The 18,692-nt window shown below is 43.4% G+C and overlaps 1 protein-coding gene across 1 annotated transcript in view; it reads right to left on the bottom strand.

Annotated features, from left to right (window-relative positions):
• SUPT6H (SPT6 homolog, histone chaperone and transcription elongation factor) overlaps nucleotides 1-18,692 on the bottom strand; it is a 2,620,423-nt gene that overhangs the window by 1,082,354 nt on the left and 1,519,377 nt on the right. The window contains exon 21 of the mRNA XM_044054882.1: nucleotides 13,921-14,061. Coding sequence (XP_043910817.1) covers nucleotides 13,921-14,061 — 141 coding nt within the window. The remainder of the gene's footprint in view (nucleotides 1-13,920; nucleotides 14,062-18,692) is intronic.

The raw sequence follows: 18,692 nt of genomic DNA, 5'->3' as shown, positions 1-18,692 counted from the left end.
AAAATCTTTAACAGTCTGCATAGACTTAGCTTTGTCCTCCATTTTCTTTAAAACTGCTTCCACAGGCGGTCCAAACAACACATCAGACTGTAAAGGAGCATCCAAAATCCTGGTCTTAGACACATGACCAAATCCAGCAATTTTTTACACATAATTCTGATATTTTAGCATGTGAAACTGACAATTCAACGCTATGGCTAGAGTGATGAAGAAAGAACTTCTCCACCCACCCACCCTCCAAAAGCCCCCTTGCCTCTTTATCAGTACAGGATTTTTTTTAACAGAAGCTTTAACACCTTTAGGCCCCTGAGAAACAGTTAGCAGGAGGCAAGGGTTCAGGGTCTGCAGCCTCTGCAAAAACATCCTCCACCACATTCAACACAGGGAGAATAGGCTGCCTATGTATGGGGGTAAAAAACCTAAATTTAAGCCTTTTTTCCTAAAATCAGAGTAATCCTTCTCCCCATTTAAGTGCTCCTCATGGAGTGAGTCTCTGAAAATGAAAAATCCTCCAGGAGGAGAGCTGTAGGAGTGGAATCATCCACATCAGAATCAGAATAAGTAGGAAACTCTTGTAAGCTCCACAGAAGACTCTGAAGCCTGTGAACACTGTTCAAGAACCTCTAATTAGAGTAATCAAATCTAAAGAGAAGGGCAACAGAAGGAGAGAGAGGCCCTAACCTTGGGAGAGAGGGAGGAAACACAGTTACCTCAGCCCCCTCAGCCCTGCCTACCTCCTGAGAGGGCACATCCTGTAACAATAACTGCGGTTCCTAGGCTTCACTCACTTGTTGTTGCCTTCTCTCTTGATGAAGCTGGCGTCGAGCATCCGGACGCATTATAATTTATGCAACTTTCAAACACCAACCTAGCACAATCTAGCCAAAATCTCAGAACGCCAACAATAGTCAGGACTGCAGCAATGGAAGACGAAGAACATCTCCTCTAAGGAACAGTGTAACCTCTACCTTGGATGCTAAAGGGGGAAGCATAGGTAGATAAGCAGAAAAAGCAGACAAACTCTTAGGCATTATAGTAGACAACAATTTCAAATGTGATATGCATGTCAATCAAACTATTAAAACCATTAATAAAAAACTTGGCTCCCTGTATAAGATTAAACTTTTCCTTAACCCACTTGCTAGGACTGTTATTGCCCGTTCCCATCTACTCTCTACTCCCCTCTAGGCCTCCCCTTTAATCACCAACCTAAACAAATCCGCTCTTACCAAACTCTATAGCTGTTATAACCACATCGCTAGATTTGCAACTGGCATGGCATACAGGACACACCACTGTTATAATCTAAATCTGCTAGGGTGGCTAGAATTGCCTAGCCTACTCCAGTACAACCAGCTCACAGTGGTCTGTAAAGTTCTCAACCATCCTGAAAATATGCCTGCACTTAAAAACATCATCAACCCCTATAGTAACTTGAGGCCACTTCACTCATCTAATAGAGGGGTCTATATCACACTATTGAATGGAATAAATAGCGAATGCTATTTAGTCGATCCAATACTGTCAAAATGGCAAAACAGCGAAGTCACGGAACATCAATTTTTTTTCCAGGGAAAAAATTCAGTGCGCCGTCTTCGGGACTTTGCCATTTCCTCCACTATGGTGCGATCTCTGACTTGGTATATTTAAGTAAGGGGTGTGGGGGGGGGGGGCGAAGCCCCCCACTTATATTTGTGTTTAAGTTTATTTATTTATTTTTTTTTTAATTTTTTTTTACAGAGCAGCGAATGTTTTCCCTGGGAAAAAATGTGCTGTTCCGTTTGTTCAATATCGGTACGATGAAATAGCGTTCACTATATACATCATACGATAATATGATTTAGATGCTAATAAAGTACTGGTTCAAACATTCAAAACGAACAACTGCACTGGGGACTCCCTGTTTGCCAACTCTATTGGCAAAACTTGTAACTCATTTCCAGCAGATCTTACTCTAGAACCCTAACTCAATTAAAAAAAAGTCTCAAGCAATATTTTAAAACACACTGGCTATGTCCTTGTACTAATCCTGGCTAGCTCCTTCTCTATAATTTAAGTACTATGTCATAACTGTTTTTGTCTACATACTTATGAAATTAAAAAAAAAAAAAAGGAGAGATTGTATAACTTGCTTGTTCTATTAGAGTCTGCAAACTGTGTATAACGTAATTATTTTGTGACTTTACTGTATGTTTTCCCTTGGAGCTTTTCTCCCCGGGCCTCCAATGAAAATGGACATGGATCCAGTGGGACTACTCTGGTCAATAAATGAAAAATAAGTGTACCTTTATGTAAGAGTTTGATCATCCAGAGTGCAGGAGTTCACACAAATAAACAAGGACCACAGGCACTGGGACTGCCAAAAGGTCCTGTATTTTCTTAGAACACCACCTGGAAAAACGTTTCCACTTTGCAATGTCATTTTTTCTTGTGCTAGGTTTCCTGGCATCCTGCAGAACTTAGAGCAAGTCTTCTGAGTAATGGTGATGAAAAGGGATCAAAAGTTTATCAACCATTAGATATATTGGGGGGGAAGGTATACAAGTACATCTTTCCCCAAAAGGTGGCGGCTTCCGCTTTTCATGCTTGCGGATGTGGTAGCCTTGTGCAGAAGAGGGGTAGCTGTCTGTTCTGAGAGGAGGCAAACAGATCTGCTTTTGGAGTGCCCCAGTTGTGTACAATATCCAGAAACACCTCCCTCCATTAGTGAGAAAGTGCCATGGTTCTGTTTAGAGTGTCTGTCAAAACATTTTCTGAGGTTGGAATATGAACAGCCAGTAGGTGAAGTAAAAGAGAACTGGCAAGATTCCAAATTTGAATTTCTAGAGAGCATAGACGGCAGGATTTTGTCCCCCACTGCTTGTTGACATACCGTAGCACAGTCATGTTGTCTGTGATGACTCTCGGTGTGCCTGGTAGCAGAAACTGCTGAAAGGTCTGCAGAGGCAGGAGTAAGGCTCTCATTTAATTTATGTTGATGTGACCCTGTGGTCTGTTCGTGGATCATGTGCCCTGTGCCGTGTGCTGGCTGGAGGGGAGATGCAGCACAGCTCCCCAACACATGTCTGAGGCATCTGTGTAGAGATGCTGTATTGGAGTTGAAATTTGCAAGGGGACTCCCTGACTGAGGTGAATTTGTGAGATCCACCAGCAGAGTTCCTTTTTAAGACAGGGCAGAAGAGGAATGGTTGCCTCTAGGAACTGAAGTTGTTGGCTTGAGAGATTTTTCAGACACCACTGTAATTTCCTCATGTGAAGTTTGGCCAGTAAAAGCATAGGGATCAGGGAAGCCACATGCCCTAGGAGCTTCAGGAACTGTCTGGCTGTCAAGGATAAGAAGGGAAACAGGGATAGGAGGTACTGAAGCAAACTGCCTATTTTTTGTTGGGGAATGAAAGCAGTCATTAGAACTGTATGTATCCTGCAACCTAGAAAGGTTTTGTCCTGGGTGGGGGGTGAGCTGAGATTTTTGAAAATTTAGAGTGAATCCGTAAGTCTCCAGGATGCTGGAGACCAGAGGCAGATGTAGTGTTAAGGAGTGAAGGTCCCAGTGAAGAATGAGAAGATGGTCTAGATATGCATAAATCTGAACTCCCAACAGCCTGCAGTGAGCTATCAGTGGGGCTAAACATTTGTGAATACCATGGGCAAAGTAGAGAGACCAAAAGGCAAATCAGAAAATTGAAAATGAGGGGAGCCAATCGAAAAACATAGGAATTGTCTGCATGAAGGGTGAATGGGAATATACAGATAAGCACCTTTTAGATCCACTGAGACCATGTAAGCCTGAGGTGGGATAAGAGGCAGTAAGGTCTGTACAGAAAGCATCTTGAACATGGGTACCTTAAGGAACAGATTGAGGTAGGACAGGTCTAAGATTGGTCTCCAAGGACCACCCTTTCTTGGAACCAGAAACATTCTGGAATAGAAGCCCATGTGTATGTGCTCTGGAGGAAATAGCTGAAGTGCCTTGAATTAAAAGGTGTCTTAAGATGGGGGTGAAGAGCTGAATTTGAGTTTTTGGTAGTTGTGGAAGACCTTGGAAAGGTGGGTGAGCCCACCAAGCAATGAAATCTCCATTCTGGATGATGGATAACATCCACTGGTTGGTGGTGAACCTCTGCCAGGAGGGGAGGGATAGAGAGAGGTTTAGGGTCAGAGGGGTGTGACAAGGCAGCTGGTCTGAGTCACAAAGGGGGAGCTCTGACTTGACCACATTGCCTACAAAAAAAGAGTGGATGCTGCAGATGTCCTAGGGGGTAAGTAGATGGTCTAGAAAATCTCCTACTCCTAAAGTGAGTAGTAGGAGTACACCGCCTCCTAACAAAAGAAGTCTTTTGAGGGTAGTTTCTATGGTAGCTAGGAACAGGTGAAACAAGATGTTTCAAATTCTGGAGCTCATTACCTTTCTCCTGTAAGGATTTAAAAAGCTCAGCAGAAGCAGCCCCGAATAATGCAGAGCTTTCTAGGGGGGCATCTAACAGCTTATCCTGAAAATCAAGAAGTAAAAGCTGTAATCTAAGCCATGAATACCTTCGAAGGACTGAACCAGATGCAGCAGACTTAGAAGAAGCCTTCACAGCATCATAACTACACTTGGAGTGTCTGGTTACTTGAGAAGCCGTTGTGAGTTGCGTCTTAGTAGGAGAGTCAGTAAGATCAGAGACCAAAGAGGAGACCTTGGCTAGAGTATCTAGTACAAATCCTGCCAAGCGAGTCTGATAACTTAACGCCCTTATGGAGAGGGTAGAAGATGTATAAAACTTTTTACCCTGTCTACCCATAAATCTACTCTCTCTGTCTGTAAGGATCACAGAAATAGGAGGTAGCTGCCAGGATGACTTGTCTGCAGAGACTGCTACAACAGCAGGGTCTGCTGGAGGGTCTCTGAAGAAAAAAGTACAGTCGTGTACACTTACCATAAATGTAGATGTTCGAGTGTATTCACTGTTGCGGTCATTACATTTGGGTAATCTGCTAGCAGGTTGCCCACAGTCAGCCTGATTAACAAAGTCTTGGGTCCTGCGTCGGTTGCTGTCCCTTCTTCCATGACGTCAGGGGTTTAAAACATGCAGCCAACACCATTACATCACTTTTTCTTGCCCCAGATGTCAGGTGCCCCCAAATGGGGGGCTAAATATTTAAGTAATTAAAACACAAAAATAGACCTCCAAACAAAAGCAAATACACCAAAAAGGCTTTTAAGCATAGTAAAGGAAAGAAGAGATATAGTAAGAGAAAAAACAGGGGGTTGGAGGGAGGGTAAATTAGACTGCAACAGTGAATATACTTGAACATCTAAATTTACATTAAGTGTACACAACATTTGGGTAGATTCCCAAAGCTATGGTTGGGAGGATGGATTTATACAGCATTAGGACCAGCATTAGGACCAGCTATAAGGCCCTGCAGGACAGCAAATGCAAAGCCAGCTCTGGATTTAGAGAAGAAAGGTAAATGGCAATGTTTGGTGAACGTATGAACTGAGCTCCAGGTAGCAGCTTCAAGAATGTCTCTGGTAGGAACACCTCTGAGAAAGGCTGTAGAAGTAGATGCAGCCCTGGTGGAATGAGATCTGATCCCCTGGGAGGATAGTTTTACCATGGTGCATATAGCAGAAATGAATACAATAGCTAATCCATTTGGAAATAGTCTGCTTTGAAATAGCATTTCCCTCTGCCCCTGCAGCAAATGCTACCAGTAGTTGTTCAGATTTTATTTGAGATTTTGCCCTGTTTAAGTAAAATCTAAGTTGTCTGTGTACATCCAATGAATGCAGAATCCGCTCCCCCTTGTTCTGTGGATTGGGAAAGAAAGCTGGCAAATGAATGGTCTGATTAAGAGCCATACTGGATACCATCTTAGGCATGAAGGATGGATTGGTCCTGAGAGACACCCTGTCCGCATGAAAAATAATGAAAGGCTCCACGTGCCATAAGAGCCTGTAATTCGGAAATCCTTCTAGCTGAAGTGAATGCTAATAGGAAAGTGGTTTTCCAGGAGAGAAATTTTAAGTCTGCAGTAGCAGCTGGCTCAAAAGGAGGGGGAGTGAGTTTTTCCAATACAAAATTGAGGTCCCAGGCAGGGGTTGGAGCTCTCCTGGGTGGTCTTAAGTCTTTGGCCCCTCTGAGATACTGCTTTAGCAGAGGATTGGAGAAGAGGGGAGGTTACGTGTTGTAATGAGCTGAAATGGCTGAGGCATGGATTTTTATGGAAGAAAAGGACAGGCCCTTGTGAAGCATCTCAGTTAAATATTGTAAAATCTGTGGAATATTGGGCGCTCTTGTGCTTATCCCTTGTGATTGATTCCAGGCACAGAATCTTTACCATTTGTCAGCATAAGATTTTCTAGTACTAGGCCTTCTTGCCTCCAAAATGACATCCATCACAGGTTTGCTGAGGGATGCCAAGGGTGAATTTAGATTATTAGGCATGCTGCAAGATTCAAAGTTTGGAGCTGAGTGTGCAGAATTTGGTTGTTCTGCTGAGACAATAAGTAAGGTGTCTGAGGCATGTGCCACGGTGGAAGGTGCGACAATGCACAGGAGTGGGTACCAGTGTTGGCGAGGCCAGTTTGGAGCCATCAAAATCATTATTGGTTTGTCCTGTTTGACCTTTAGTAGAACTTTGGAGAGCAGAGGCAGAGGGGGAAAGGCACAGACTGATAAGCTTTTCCAGCTGAATGATAGAGCACCCACTTTCCAGGCTATTTTGTGATGAGTTATTGTGCAGAATTTGTCCAACTGATAGTTCTGGGGTAAGGCAAAAAGATCTATGTCTGGACTCCCCCATTTGCATGCCAACATGTTGAAAATCCGTGGTTCCAGTTTCAATTCATGTGGGTCCATGACATTTCTGCTTAGTTAGTCGGCCAGAGTATTCAGCTTTCTTGGCAGGAATTGAGCTTGTAGTTGAATCTGATAGGTCAAGGCAGTGTTTCATAATGCTATGGCTAGTCTGCAAACGGGGTAAGAGTGTGTACCCCCCCCTGCTTGTTTATGTACCACATAACTGTGGTGTTGTCTGTCTTTATCAATAATTGTCCTGGATGAAGGTAGTCCTTGAAGGCTGTCAGTGCATTCTGTACAGCTAGCATCTCTTTTTGATTGATATGAAGATGCATTTGATTTGGGCTCCATTTGCCCTGAAAGCACTTCCCTGCCAGATGACCCCCAAGCATAGTCTGATGCATCTGTAGTTAGGGTTTGGGTAGCAGGGGGTGGAGTGAACGGCAGTCTCTTGTTTTGGTGGCAGGCCTCTGCCCACCATAGGAACTCTAGTTGCAGGCAAGGTATGATAGGAATCATTGTTTCCAGGCTGTGACAATGATGACTCCATAAACTCTAAGTACCATTGAAGTTTCCTCATATGCAGTCTTGCATATGGAATTAGAAGAATGCAGGAGGTCATGAACCCCAAGGCTTGCAGAATTTGTCTTGTAGATAGCAGGGTTTTTGTGGCCACCTGCTTGAAGTAAGTCACCAAATGAATTTGCTTTTCTGGCGTAAGGTAAGCCATCTGGACAGTTGTATTCAAGCTTGCACCCAGGAATTTAATTTTTTGAGAGGGTACCAGTTGTGATTTCTTTTCATTTATGGTGCACCCTAGATAAGGCAGAACCTTTTTTACAAACGCCAGATGTTTTTGAAGAATGTCCCTGTTTTCTGCCTGAATTAGACAATCGTCCAGGTATGGATATATTTGAATATTTCTTTGCCTGCAAACTGCAATTACTGGAGCCAGGCACTTTGTGAAGACACTGGGCGCAGTAGATAAGCCAAACGGCAGTGCAGAGAACTGGTAATGCAAATAGCCTGCTTTGAAGCGGAGGTATCTTCTGCAAGATTCCCTGATTGGGATATGCAGGTAAGCCTCTTTTAAGTCTAGAATTACCAACCAGGCATCTTTGCCTAGTATAGGAAGTAACTGTTGAAGAGTCAGCATCTTGAATTTTGGAATGTCCAGAAATGTGTTTAGAGTAGACAAGTCCAGAATTGGACGCCATGATTTGTCTTTTCTGGGCACCAGGAAAAGTCTTGAATAGAAGCCATGTCCCGTTTCCTCTTCTGGGACTGGTTGAAAAGCTCCCATGTTCATGAGAGACGGTACTTGTTTCTGGGCCTCTGCCCACTGGTTTGGGGGCAGGTCTGGCCATCCATTTGGGACTGGCAACATGTGGAAATGAAATCTATATCCCTGGGATACTATATTTAAAACCCACTTGCCCCGGGTTATAAGTTGCCAGCTTCTTACATGAAGTGCCAGTTTTACCTCCAAAGGGGCGGCTGAAAGGTAAGTGCTTGGTAAGTGTAGAGGGAAGTCACTGAGACTGCTTACCATAGGGAGGTGCCTTGTTGTTTCCGGATTTGGGAGAGGAGGCACCCCATTGTTCTGTTCTAAAAAGTCCATTGTGACTGAAACCTGGAGCCTTTGGAATGTCTGGGTTTGACTTGAGTGGCTCTCAAAAGAACTGGAAAGGACCAGTTCTTAGTAGGCCAATGCCTATTAAATCTTGGAGGCTGCACTTGTAAGAAATCTTTCACAGTTTGCATAGATTTAGCTTTATCTTCCGTCTTTTTTAAAACTTCTTCAGCCTTATTACCAAAGAGACGGTCCTGTTGTAAAGGAGCATCCAACAATTTTGCTTTAACATGATCAGGCAGAGTTTGCTCTTTGAACCAAGCATACCTTCTTAGCACAGACCCAGTTATAGCAGCCCTGCAAGAGGCCTCCAAAGAATCAAAACCACATTGCAAAGTATGTTTTCCAACTTGTTCAGCTGAATGCAATAAATCCTGTAAATCTTTATTTTCCACACAGTCAGAAATTAACATAATTTTCTGCTTAAGCAGTCCCATGATATGCTGTTGATATTTAAGCATATGAAATTGACAGTTTAAAGCCCTGATTGCAAGGCTGTAGAAGTGTAAACCTTCTTACCCCATCTATCCAACGCCCTGGTATCTCTATCAGAAGGGGTAGGATTTTTAGCAGTAGAGGCCTTAATGCCCTGGGAACCCTGAGAAATGGTTTCAGGATCTGCAATAAGATTTTTGAAAAGGAATTTGTGGGAGTCAGGAACCCTGCAGTATCCGCCTGGCTTACAAGCAGCCAGAGGCAGAGAATCAGGAGCCATACTAGATTCTGAAAAACATCATCAACAATGTCTAGGACAGGAGGTATAGCCAAAGGCCTTTGTTGAGGAAGGAGAAGAAAATCCCTAAGTCTCTTTTTAGATTCAAAAAATCCTGACTTTCCCAGTGGAAATGTTCCTGTAAGGTATGTAAAGTTTCCCCCCCAAAAAAATCCTCAGGGGGAGAAGCAGAAGGAATGGAATCTTCTGCGTCAGAGTCCTCATAAGTAGGTATAGACAAATCCTGGTCATTAGAAGAGTCAGAAGAAATAGAATCCTGTTCAGAAGATTCATAATCAATGTCTTGACTAGGCATCTTGGGGGGGGGGGGGGGTTGGCTACCCCTGATCAGAGTAATTAAATCTTCAGCCATTTTGATCATTTGTTTTTTTAGGAATAGGGGCCTGCACATGTGGCCCAGGCGTCGTTTTTTTAGTCAAAGATTTAGATGTTCGCCATAGTTTTGAAGATAGCGTCGGTCTAATATACAAATCTGTAGGTCTGAAAACACCCTCAGAAGCCGGTGCCTGCACAGCGGCTCCGGACCCATCTAAGGTAGAAACATCCATGGGTTCCATAATTGAAGCATCTCACGGCATACCGGACTCCAAATCGGTCTCAGTAGAGGCCTGCGAATCAGAAGTAGCGGGTATCAGGGGCTGCAAAAGCACCTCACTGAATACCGGCAAACTTGCGACTGGCTTAGGAGAAGCGTCATCAGTTTTGGACCTCAACGGCCTGTCTCTGTCTTTTTCTTTGCATTTTTTTAGGTATTCCGGTAGTCAGATTGCTAACCGATGACATTTCTGGATAATTAAAACGTGAGCCAAAATATTTAGAAGCAAAAATATACCGACGTTTAATAGTGCGTTGATTAAATTTAGCACAAAACCAACAGCAAGGTACATTGTGGTCAGGGCCTAGGCAAGGAATACAGTACAAATGAAAATCCTTATGAGGTATTTGCTTCCCACAAATAATTCAATTATTAACTTTTACTGACATCGGTATGGAGCAAAAAAAAGTTTCCCTAATGGGGTACTTAGCTTTTTAGTTGAAGACTTCGGTTCTGAAACTCTAAAATGAAAATTTCAGGAGTCAGCCGACTGGCACTTGCAAACTGCTTCTGCTCCGGGCACTGCGCGGGAAAAAAAGACTGATGTAACGGCGTCGGCTGCATGTTTTGTACCCCTGACGACCTGACGTCATGGAAGAAGGGACAGAAACCGACGCAGGACCCAAGACTTTGTTAATCAGGCCGACTGAGGGCAACCTGCCAGCAGATTACCCAAATGTAATGGACTGCAACAGTGAAACACCAAGAACATCTGAGATTGAGGGGGAACTTTATAAAACCTAATCAGGAGGTTGAGACTCAGGAGCCATGCTGGTTGCACAGGAAGGACAGCAGAGGGGGAAGGATGGCCCATTTGCAACAGTTCAAAATACCTTCTTTTAGTGCCAGAAATTTCTGAAACATCCCATTGGAAATGTCTCATTAAATTTGTCCCCAAAAGAGAAATCTTCACTAGGGGAATCAGGTGCCAGGGAATCCTCCTCTTGGGTAACAAAATCCTTAGGAGATTCAATTTGAGATGAATAAGAAAGGGATTCAGCAGATGAGGAGGTGTCCTCTTCAGATTCAACCAAACAGGGGCCAGAGACAGCAGGTTGCGGTTGCTGAAAGGCCTTGAACAAGTTTTTGGAGAAAACTTACCAGTCAGTAGAACATGGAGTAGCAGGGTGCTTAAGCTTATGTTTTCTCATAAGAGGGCCTGGAGATTTAGCAGGCCGCATGGCTGTCTGAGTGGTAGAAAGGGGAGTAGAAGGTCGATCAGAATCAGGGAGCAGTGGTTCCCTCTCACCATCAGCTCGGAAGGTAAATCTGAGATCCAAGGAGTCTCCGGGTTCTCATGCATCTCAAGAGACTCGGCAGATGTCAGAGGTGCAGAAAGCAGTTCAGGCCTACCTCTCTTGGCCTTCTTTTTAGGTGGCTCATCTGACGGACCTCCCGCACCGTCCATACCCAAAGGCCAGGTGTTGGGAGGCTCTGATTTTCTAAATATACTTTCAAGGAAGCTAAACGACTTCTAAGGGTCTTAGGGACAAACGATTGGCAAATAACACAGTTCTCATAATCGTGCTCTTCCCCTAAGCAAAAAAAACACACTGTTCATGAGAGTCCTTGTGCGGAATGTGTCTTCCACATGCACACTTGCCCTTCTTAGAAGTCATGAAAAGCTGGAATATAGTAAAATGCTAACAATAAGGCAAGAATAAATCAACTTATCGGTAAGCAGGCAGTCGAATGATAACACCTCTAGCTGGCAATCAGATGTCTGACGATAACTGCGGCAGGAAAGTTCTGACATGGGTACATGCAGACGTCACATTTATAGCCAATGTTGGTTTATGGCACTAGCATGCTACGTCACACGTACCCCTACCTGAAGACTTTAGTATACTGGATGGATGTACGGTGCTGCAAGGAGCCACATTCCTACTGTAATGAATACTGCAACATGAGAACAGAAGGACATTCATTTGTATTCAGTAAAAAGAAGGAAGAATACAGTGCATTGTATATTCATTCAGTGGTTTGTAATTGCTTTAGAGAGTTTTTTTTTGGAATACAATAGTCTTAAACAGAAGAGTGGACACTGAACTTAAGTTAGATGTTAAAAGTGAAATGACATCTTGACCTTGTTGCCAATAGTTTCCTGAGTTAAACAAAGTAATATTTGTGAAGTCAGTATTAAGAGCTAAAAAAAAGTGAAATTTAGCACTATCAAATTTAAATGATGAATAATATGTGGGTGCTTGCCCAATTGTGATTAACAAGTTGTTTCCTCTTTGATTAAACTGCTTACACAGCACGTGCAGCTGTAAGTTTGCCTAGTGCTTATCTCTGTTATCTTAATAGTGAAAATTTTCAATCACTCTCTCAACTCCTGTCATGCAGTATGACACAGGTCTGATATCTCTACACTTCCCACAACTGTGAATGTCCCATTTGTTCTTGTACATTGGCAAAAGAATGCTTATTCTCCAGTCATCTGGAATGCACCCTCTCCATACTATCTGTATCCTTAAGAGATTTTTCTCCCCCAACTCAACCTTTCCTTTTTTAACCATCTTTAATACTTATCACTTAAGATACAAGCAGACATACATTACAAGTAAAGAAAACAAGCCATATTAGCATGGCTCCCTACTGAAATGTCATTACTTGAAATGCAGAGTACTGACAAGTCGAAAAAAAAGACCCAAAACAGAGAAGAGTGAATTTCAAAAATCTCTCTTCTACTTTAAACTTCCATTTTTTGCAAACGGGGAGACCCCCCCACCCACACACACACACACACACACACACACACACACACACCTCCCGACCTTGTATATTCCAACTTAGAGATTGTCATATCTTGGAGAAAAGGGAATATTCAAAAAATGGCATCTCAGACTTAGTATATGTAAGTCCGTTCTTTTGGCCATTAAGTCTCCGTATTTTGGAACTTGCTCTAGTGGGTCCTGATATTTCAGATGGTTACTTATTAGCATTTGCCATGTTTACTCATTGCACATTACATATACGTTTTCTTTACTTTTTAATAAATTATTCAATACAGTACATAAATTGCTCACTTCCTACTTTCCTTTAAAAATCACTCCTCCTGAACATTGTCCAGCATCTGTTATCCCAACAAATTACATTCAATTCTATGCAATTCACAACTCAACCTACATCTTGATCATATCTGCCTTGATCTTATCTGAGCCTGCTACTTTCCCTGACTTCATTTTCCTTACTGCTAATTCTAGGGTGGACCCATCTCCCTTTTTCATCCTGGGCTGTACACATTAGGCAGTGCAGCTTCTGTAGTGCCCTCTTCATTAGAAAGCAGCTGTGAGGTACTATTTGCCTTTGTGCAGGTTGCTGCTAGCACTGCTTAAGAATGGAGTTAGATGACTATCTACCTTTCTGTCTTTGTCCTGCAACCTGATAAAAGCTTTTGTCGTGCTATCTGCAGAATCACCTTCCAGAAGCTGGTAGTATGTAGCAGATGCTCTCAGACTGTTAGCCAACTGATATTCCTTCTTAGCCTAGTCTGTTTTTTTCCATCTCACACACACACAAATGTGTGTGCGTGTAAACATGGAAACATGGGTATGTATCATCAGTCCAAGTGTACCAGATAATACTTTATCATACAGAAGTTTAATGCATATAGGTCATGCAATAAAATAAGTGAATCATGCATGCATAGTAATGTGACCAAGAGCAACAGTCAAAAATGATTGCCTGAAAAACACTTTCCTGATCAAAAATCAGAGTATATTCCTATTCCCAAACATATGGGGGGAAACAATTCTAAAAGCAGGAATTCATATGGGGGTAGAGCCCCCAAAACATTTAAGTAAACTACAAGATCACTTTACTTTGTGAAAAGGGATATATTCCTTAAAAATACAAACACATATAGAACAGAAAGCTCCTGGCAAAGTGAAATACAGACAACTGGGCAATATTTTATGAAAGCACAACTCTTAACTACGCTGTATGCTGTAAACTCTGCTTCTGATCACCATGTCAACAAAAACGAACTGGGACAGTACTTTCGGAGCCACAAGTGTTAAAATCTGCGACTTCGCAAATCTGAATTTATTTTTGTATCATGAGATCAATATAGCTAAAGACACAGCATTAGCAGACTTCAACCATTCCAATCCTTCTGCCTTAAAGATTTTAAATCCAATAATATCATAAAATAAAAGGTGCTTCTTACTTGCAGTGGATGGAGTTTAAGACACAGGATGTCATCATCTGAGCCACTGCAGACCTGTGCAAATTCAATCAGAGGATCCTGAATTCTTCGAGCGATTGACACAGCTTGACGAAGCAATGGAGGATAATCTCTAAAATCTGCCTGTTAAAACACATAATGGAAAGGATTAAAACCAAGACTACAACAATAAAATATAATGTATACTACTGATATTTAAAGCCCCCCCCCCCCCAACTAAACCCTTAAAGTGCAAGGATGCAAGCCTTTGATAGCTTTGATTTTTTTTTTAATATAAATATGAAGGAGATTTAAGTTCAACCTTCCCATCTAAAGTCAGGATGTCCTAGGATAAAGGGGTATCAGCTGGTGCCATTATCTCGTCTTTCCTATCCCCAAAGAGTAGAGCCCCACACCCAATTTCGGCTAATGGAGTACACCCTGACCATAACTGTACTCAGAAGGGAAGTACAACAGAATTAGGGATTGGGAGAGGAAAAATGTGACATCCACCCCAACCTAGGCAGAACAGAAAGGATGGAAAGCGAAATAGCTACTGCAACACTGAAGACACTCGTACAACTATATTTACAGTAAGTAGTATCACAACTGCATAACTCATGCTTCACTGTTACAGTAACCATTGGGATGACCGCAGAGCTGTGTGGAAAAGACGGATGTAGATGCTTAGGAAAAGAGAGGAGACCCCTGTAGGACAGAAGATGCAAGTCTTGCCCTAACCCTGAGAAATTATGCCAAGTAATAGTGTTTGTAGAAAGTGTGCACTGAAGACCAGGTAGTCATCTCTATGTATGGCTTGAGTGGGCAACCCTCGAAGGAAGGTAGCAGTGGTTGCTGTAGCCCTGTTGGAAGAGTCCTAATGTGGTCAGGGATCCTTTTGCCAATGTGTTTGTAAAGGAAGGCAATGCAGCTGGAGAAACCCTCTGAAACAGTCTATTTATCAGCATTCTTTATTTGTTTTTTTATAAACGCTATACAAGTTGGTGAGATTTCCTATAATGCTTACTTTTGTTTAAGTAAAATCTAAACTGCCTGTGGATATCCAAGAAATGAAGGGATCTCTCTTTCTCCTTCATTTTGGGGATTACAAAGAAAACAGGCAAGTAGATGGCTTTAATGAAACAGAGTTCTGTCAATACACTGAGGCATAAAGGAAGAACGCATTCACATGGAAACTTCTGTCTTTACAGAAGGTTAGGTAAACCTCCCTACTTGAGTAATTGCAGCTCTGAAATTCTTTGAGATGAGGTGAGACACACACACAGGGCAGTTTTCCAAGTGATGAACTTGAGTTTAGGAGAAGAAGCAGGCTTAAAGGGTGGTAAGATCAGCATTTCAAGTACAAAGTTCAGGTCCCAGAAAGGGGGAGGGATCCTTTCAAGGGGGGGTCCTGATATGAATGACACCCTTGAGAAATTAACAGTTGGGTGAGAAAAGAGAGGTGGGTGTGCAGGAAGGCAGGACAAAATGGCAGAGGCATGTAAGCTGATACTAGAGAAAGTACAGTTGTGTACACTTACCATAAATGTAGATGTTCGAGTGTCTTCACTGTTGCAGTCCTTAAAGGAATTTTTGGTATTTGCTTTCTATCTCTCTCTCACTGCGGTGGTGGTGCTGCGGTAGCGTTGTCGCCTCACAGTTAGATGTTGCCCGTTCAATTCTCAGTTAGAGCGTCTTCTGTGTAGCGACATGCGTGAATGGGCGTTCCTTCGTTGAAGGTTGTGCGTTAGGCTTGGCAAGCCAGTACGTAAAAATCTACTGCCAATCATTAGCGGACCGGAGTTCTGCTGTGGCGACCTCTAACCGGGAAAAGCCGAAAGACACAAACAAACTTTCTATCACTCTCTCCTTACAAGGAATGTTTGGCATTTACTTTCTACAGGTGGTGTTCTTCTACCATAACCTAGCTCACTATTGGGGGGCTCCTGACAGGGCAAGAAAAACTGATGTAATGGCATCGGCTGCCTGATTTTATACCACTGATGGCCTGACGTCAGTGTTGTAGCGACAGCGACCAACGCAGAAATACTAAGCCTCTGGTATTCGGGCCGACTGAGGGCTACCCCTGGCAGGATAGCCCAAATGTGATGACTGCAACAGTGAATACACTCGAACATCTACATTTATGGTAAGTGTGCACAACTGTACTTTCTGAATATTGTGTGTCAAGGGAACAAATTCTCTTTCCACACAACAGGGGTAGAGGGAGAAATGCACAGACCGAGAGGTTTACCCACAGGAAGGATAGAGCATCCACTTTTTAGGCCTTGCTGTGAGGTTCCCTGGTGCAGAGTTTGCTGAGCTGATGATTGGAGTGGGAGACAAAGAGGTCGACCTTCATATTGCCCCATTTCTGGGTTACAAGGGTGGAGGGCTCTGTGATCTAGCTGCCACTCGTATGGGTCTAGCAGGTTTCTGCTTCAGTAGTCTGCCAGTGAGTTGAGAGAGCCTGGCAGGAATTGAGCTAACAGGTGTAGCTGCATGGCTGAGGCCGTGTGCCAAAGGGTCATGGCGAGCATGCAGAGAGGATAAGAGCAAGTCCCTCTCTGCTTGTTAATATACAACATCACTGTGGTGTTGTCTGTTTTGACCAGCAAAGGCCCCAGGGAGAACGGGGGTCTGAAAGCTGTCAGGGCATGCTGAACAGCTAACATCTATTTTCGGCTGATATGCAGATGTATTTGATTTGGGCTCCATTGACCCTGAATGCACCTGCCGTCCAGGTGAGCACCCCAGGCATAATCTGATGCGTCTGTGGTGAGGGTCTGGGCGGAAAATCTTTCCTTAGACAAGGTATCATTGGTATAAGAGTTTCCAGGTCTTGAGAGTGCCAACAACAAAGGCTTTTTAGGTACCACTGTAGTTTCCTCATATGCAGTCTGGCATATGGAATGAATGGAATGCAAGAGGCCATGAAGCCTAGAGCTTGCAGGATTTTCCTTGCGGATAACTGGGTTCTGGTGGCTAGTTGAGAGAAATAGGCTGTCAGATTGGCTTGCTTTTCTGGAGTAAGGAATGCCATTTGGGATGCTGTGTCCAGGCTTGCTCCCAGGAATACAATTTTTTGTGTGGGGACTAGTTTTGATTTCTTTTCGTTGACAGTATACCCCAGGGAGGTCAGCAGGTCTTTTACAAAGGTCAGGTGCTGTAGCAGCTTTTCCTCACTGTCTGTCTGAATCAATCGTCTAAGTATGGGTAAATTTGAATATTTCTTTGTCTGCAAAAAGCAATGGTGGGAGCCAGACATTTTGTGAAAACTCTGGGAGAAGTAAATAAGCCAAAGGGAAGCGCAGTGAACTGAAAGTGCAAAGATCCTGCCCTGAAACGTAGGTATTTCCTGCATGATTCCCTGACTGGATGTGCAGGTAGGTCTCTTTTAGGTCTAGGGTGGCTAACCCAGCATACTTGGAAAGCATAGGTAGAAGCTGCTGGAGGGTCAGCATTATGAATTTTGGTATCACCAGAAAGGTGTTTAGAATGGAGGGATTGAGAATGGGGTGCCATGTGCCCTCTTTTCAGGGTACCAGGAAGATTCTGGAGTAGAAACATTGGCCTATCTTTTCTGCAGGAACATGCTCTATTGCCCTCATGAAGAGCAGGGAGAGGATTTGCTTTCTGGCCTCTGCCCACTGGTTTGGGGGAACATCTAGGAACACTTTTGGGGTTGGCAGAGTGTGGAAATAAAATTAGTATCCCTGGGACACTATGTTGAGGGCTCAGTGGTTGTTGGTAATGGTGGCCCAGTTGCTTGCGTGGAAGGAGAGTTTTCCTCCTAGGGGCACGAGGAGGTGGGCAGAGGGAGGGGGTGGAAGTGAAATGTCATTGTGAGTTCTTCCCATAAGGGGGTGGCTTTGCACTCCTTGTTTTTGAAGAGGAGGAACTCAATTTCTTAGATCTCTGCATTCTCTGGGGATGTTGTCGGGAGGGGGGGTGGGTCTGCTTCCCCTGGGTCTGGGCTGTGGCGGCCTGGAGGGGGCAGAAAAGGACCAGTGCTTGGAGGGTCAATGCCTACCGAACCTCGGTGGCTGGACCTGTAAGAAGTCTTTAACTACCTGCATAGATTTAGCTTTTCCTTCCATCTTTTTTAAGACTTCTTCTGCCTTAGTGCCAAATAAGTTGCCTTTGTTTAAGGGTGCGTCTAATAATTTGACCTGGTCTGGCAAGGTCTGTTCCTTAAGCCAAGCATGCTTTCTAAGGACAGAACCAGTGACTGCTGCCCTGCAAGATGCTTCTAGGGCATCAAAACCACATTGCAAGGTGTGTTTAGTTTCTTGACTTGCAGAATGCATTAACTCTTGTAACTATTTTCTGCACAAGCAGGGAAAAGTAGAAATTTTTTTTTGAGGAGTTCCATGGTATGAAGCTGATATTTCTGCATGTGGATCTGACAATTTAATGCTCTAATAGAAAGAGTAGTAGAGGTGTATACTTTTTTACCCCGTCTGTCTAATGCTCAGGAATCCCTATCTGAGGAAGTGGGATTTTTAGCTGAAGTTGCTTTGATTCCTTTAGGTCCTTGAGAGATGACCTTGGGGTCAGAATTAGGATTTTTGAAAAGGAATTTGTGAGAGTCAGGAACTCTATAATACCGGTCAGGTTTCCTGGGAGCACGACGGAGGGTGTCAGGGTCAGACTGGATTCCATAAAAACATCATCCACAACATCCAGGACAGGAGGAAGGTCACAGGTCTGTGCTGTGGAAGATCTAAGAATTCCTTGAGTCTCTTTTTTGACTGAGGGTAGTCCTGACATTC

Source organism: Protopterus annectens, chromosome 13.part0 (genome assembly GCF_019279795.1).
Source record: "Protopterus annectens isolate FY-2018-M chromosome 13.part0, PAN1.0, whole genome shotgun sequence".
NCBI classification, from domain to species: Eukaryota; Metazoa; Chordata; order Ceratodontiformes; family Protopteridae; genus Protopterus; species Protopterus annectens.
Note: the sequence above shows the minus strand (reverse complement) of the source record. Positions and strands in the feature narration are given on the sequence as shown.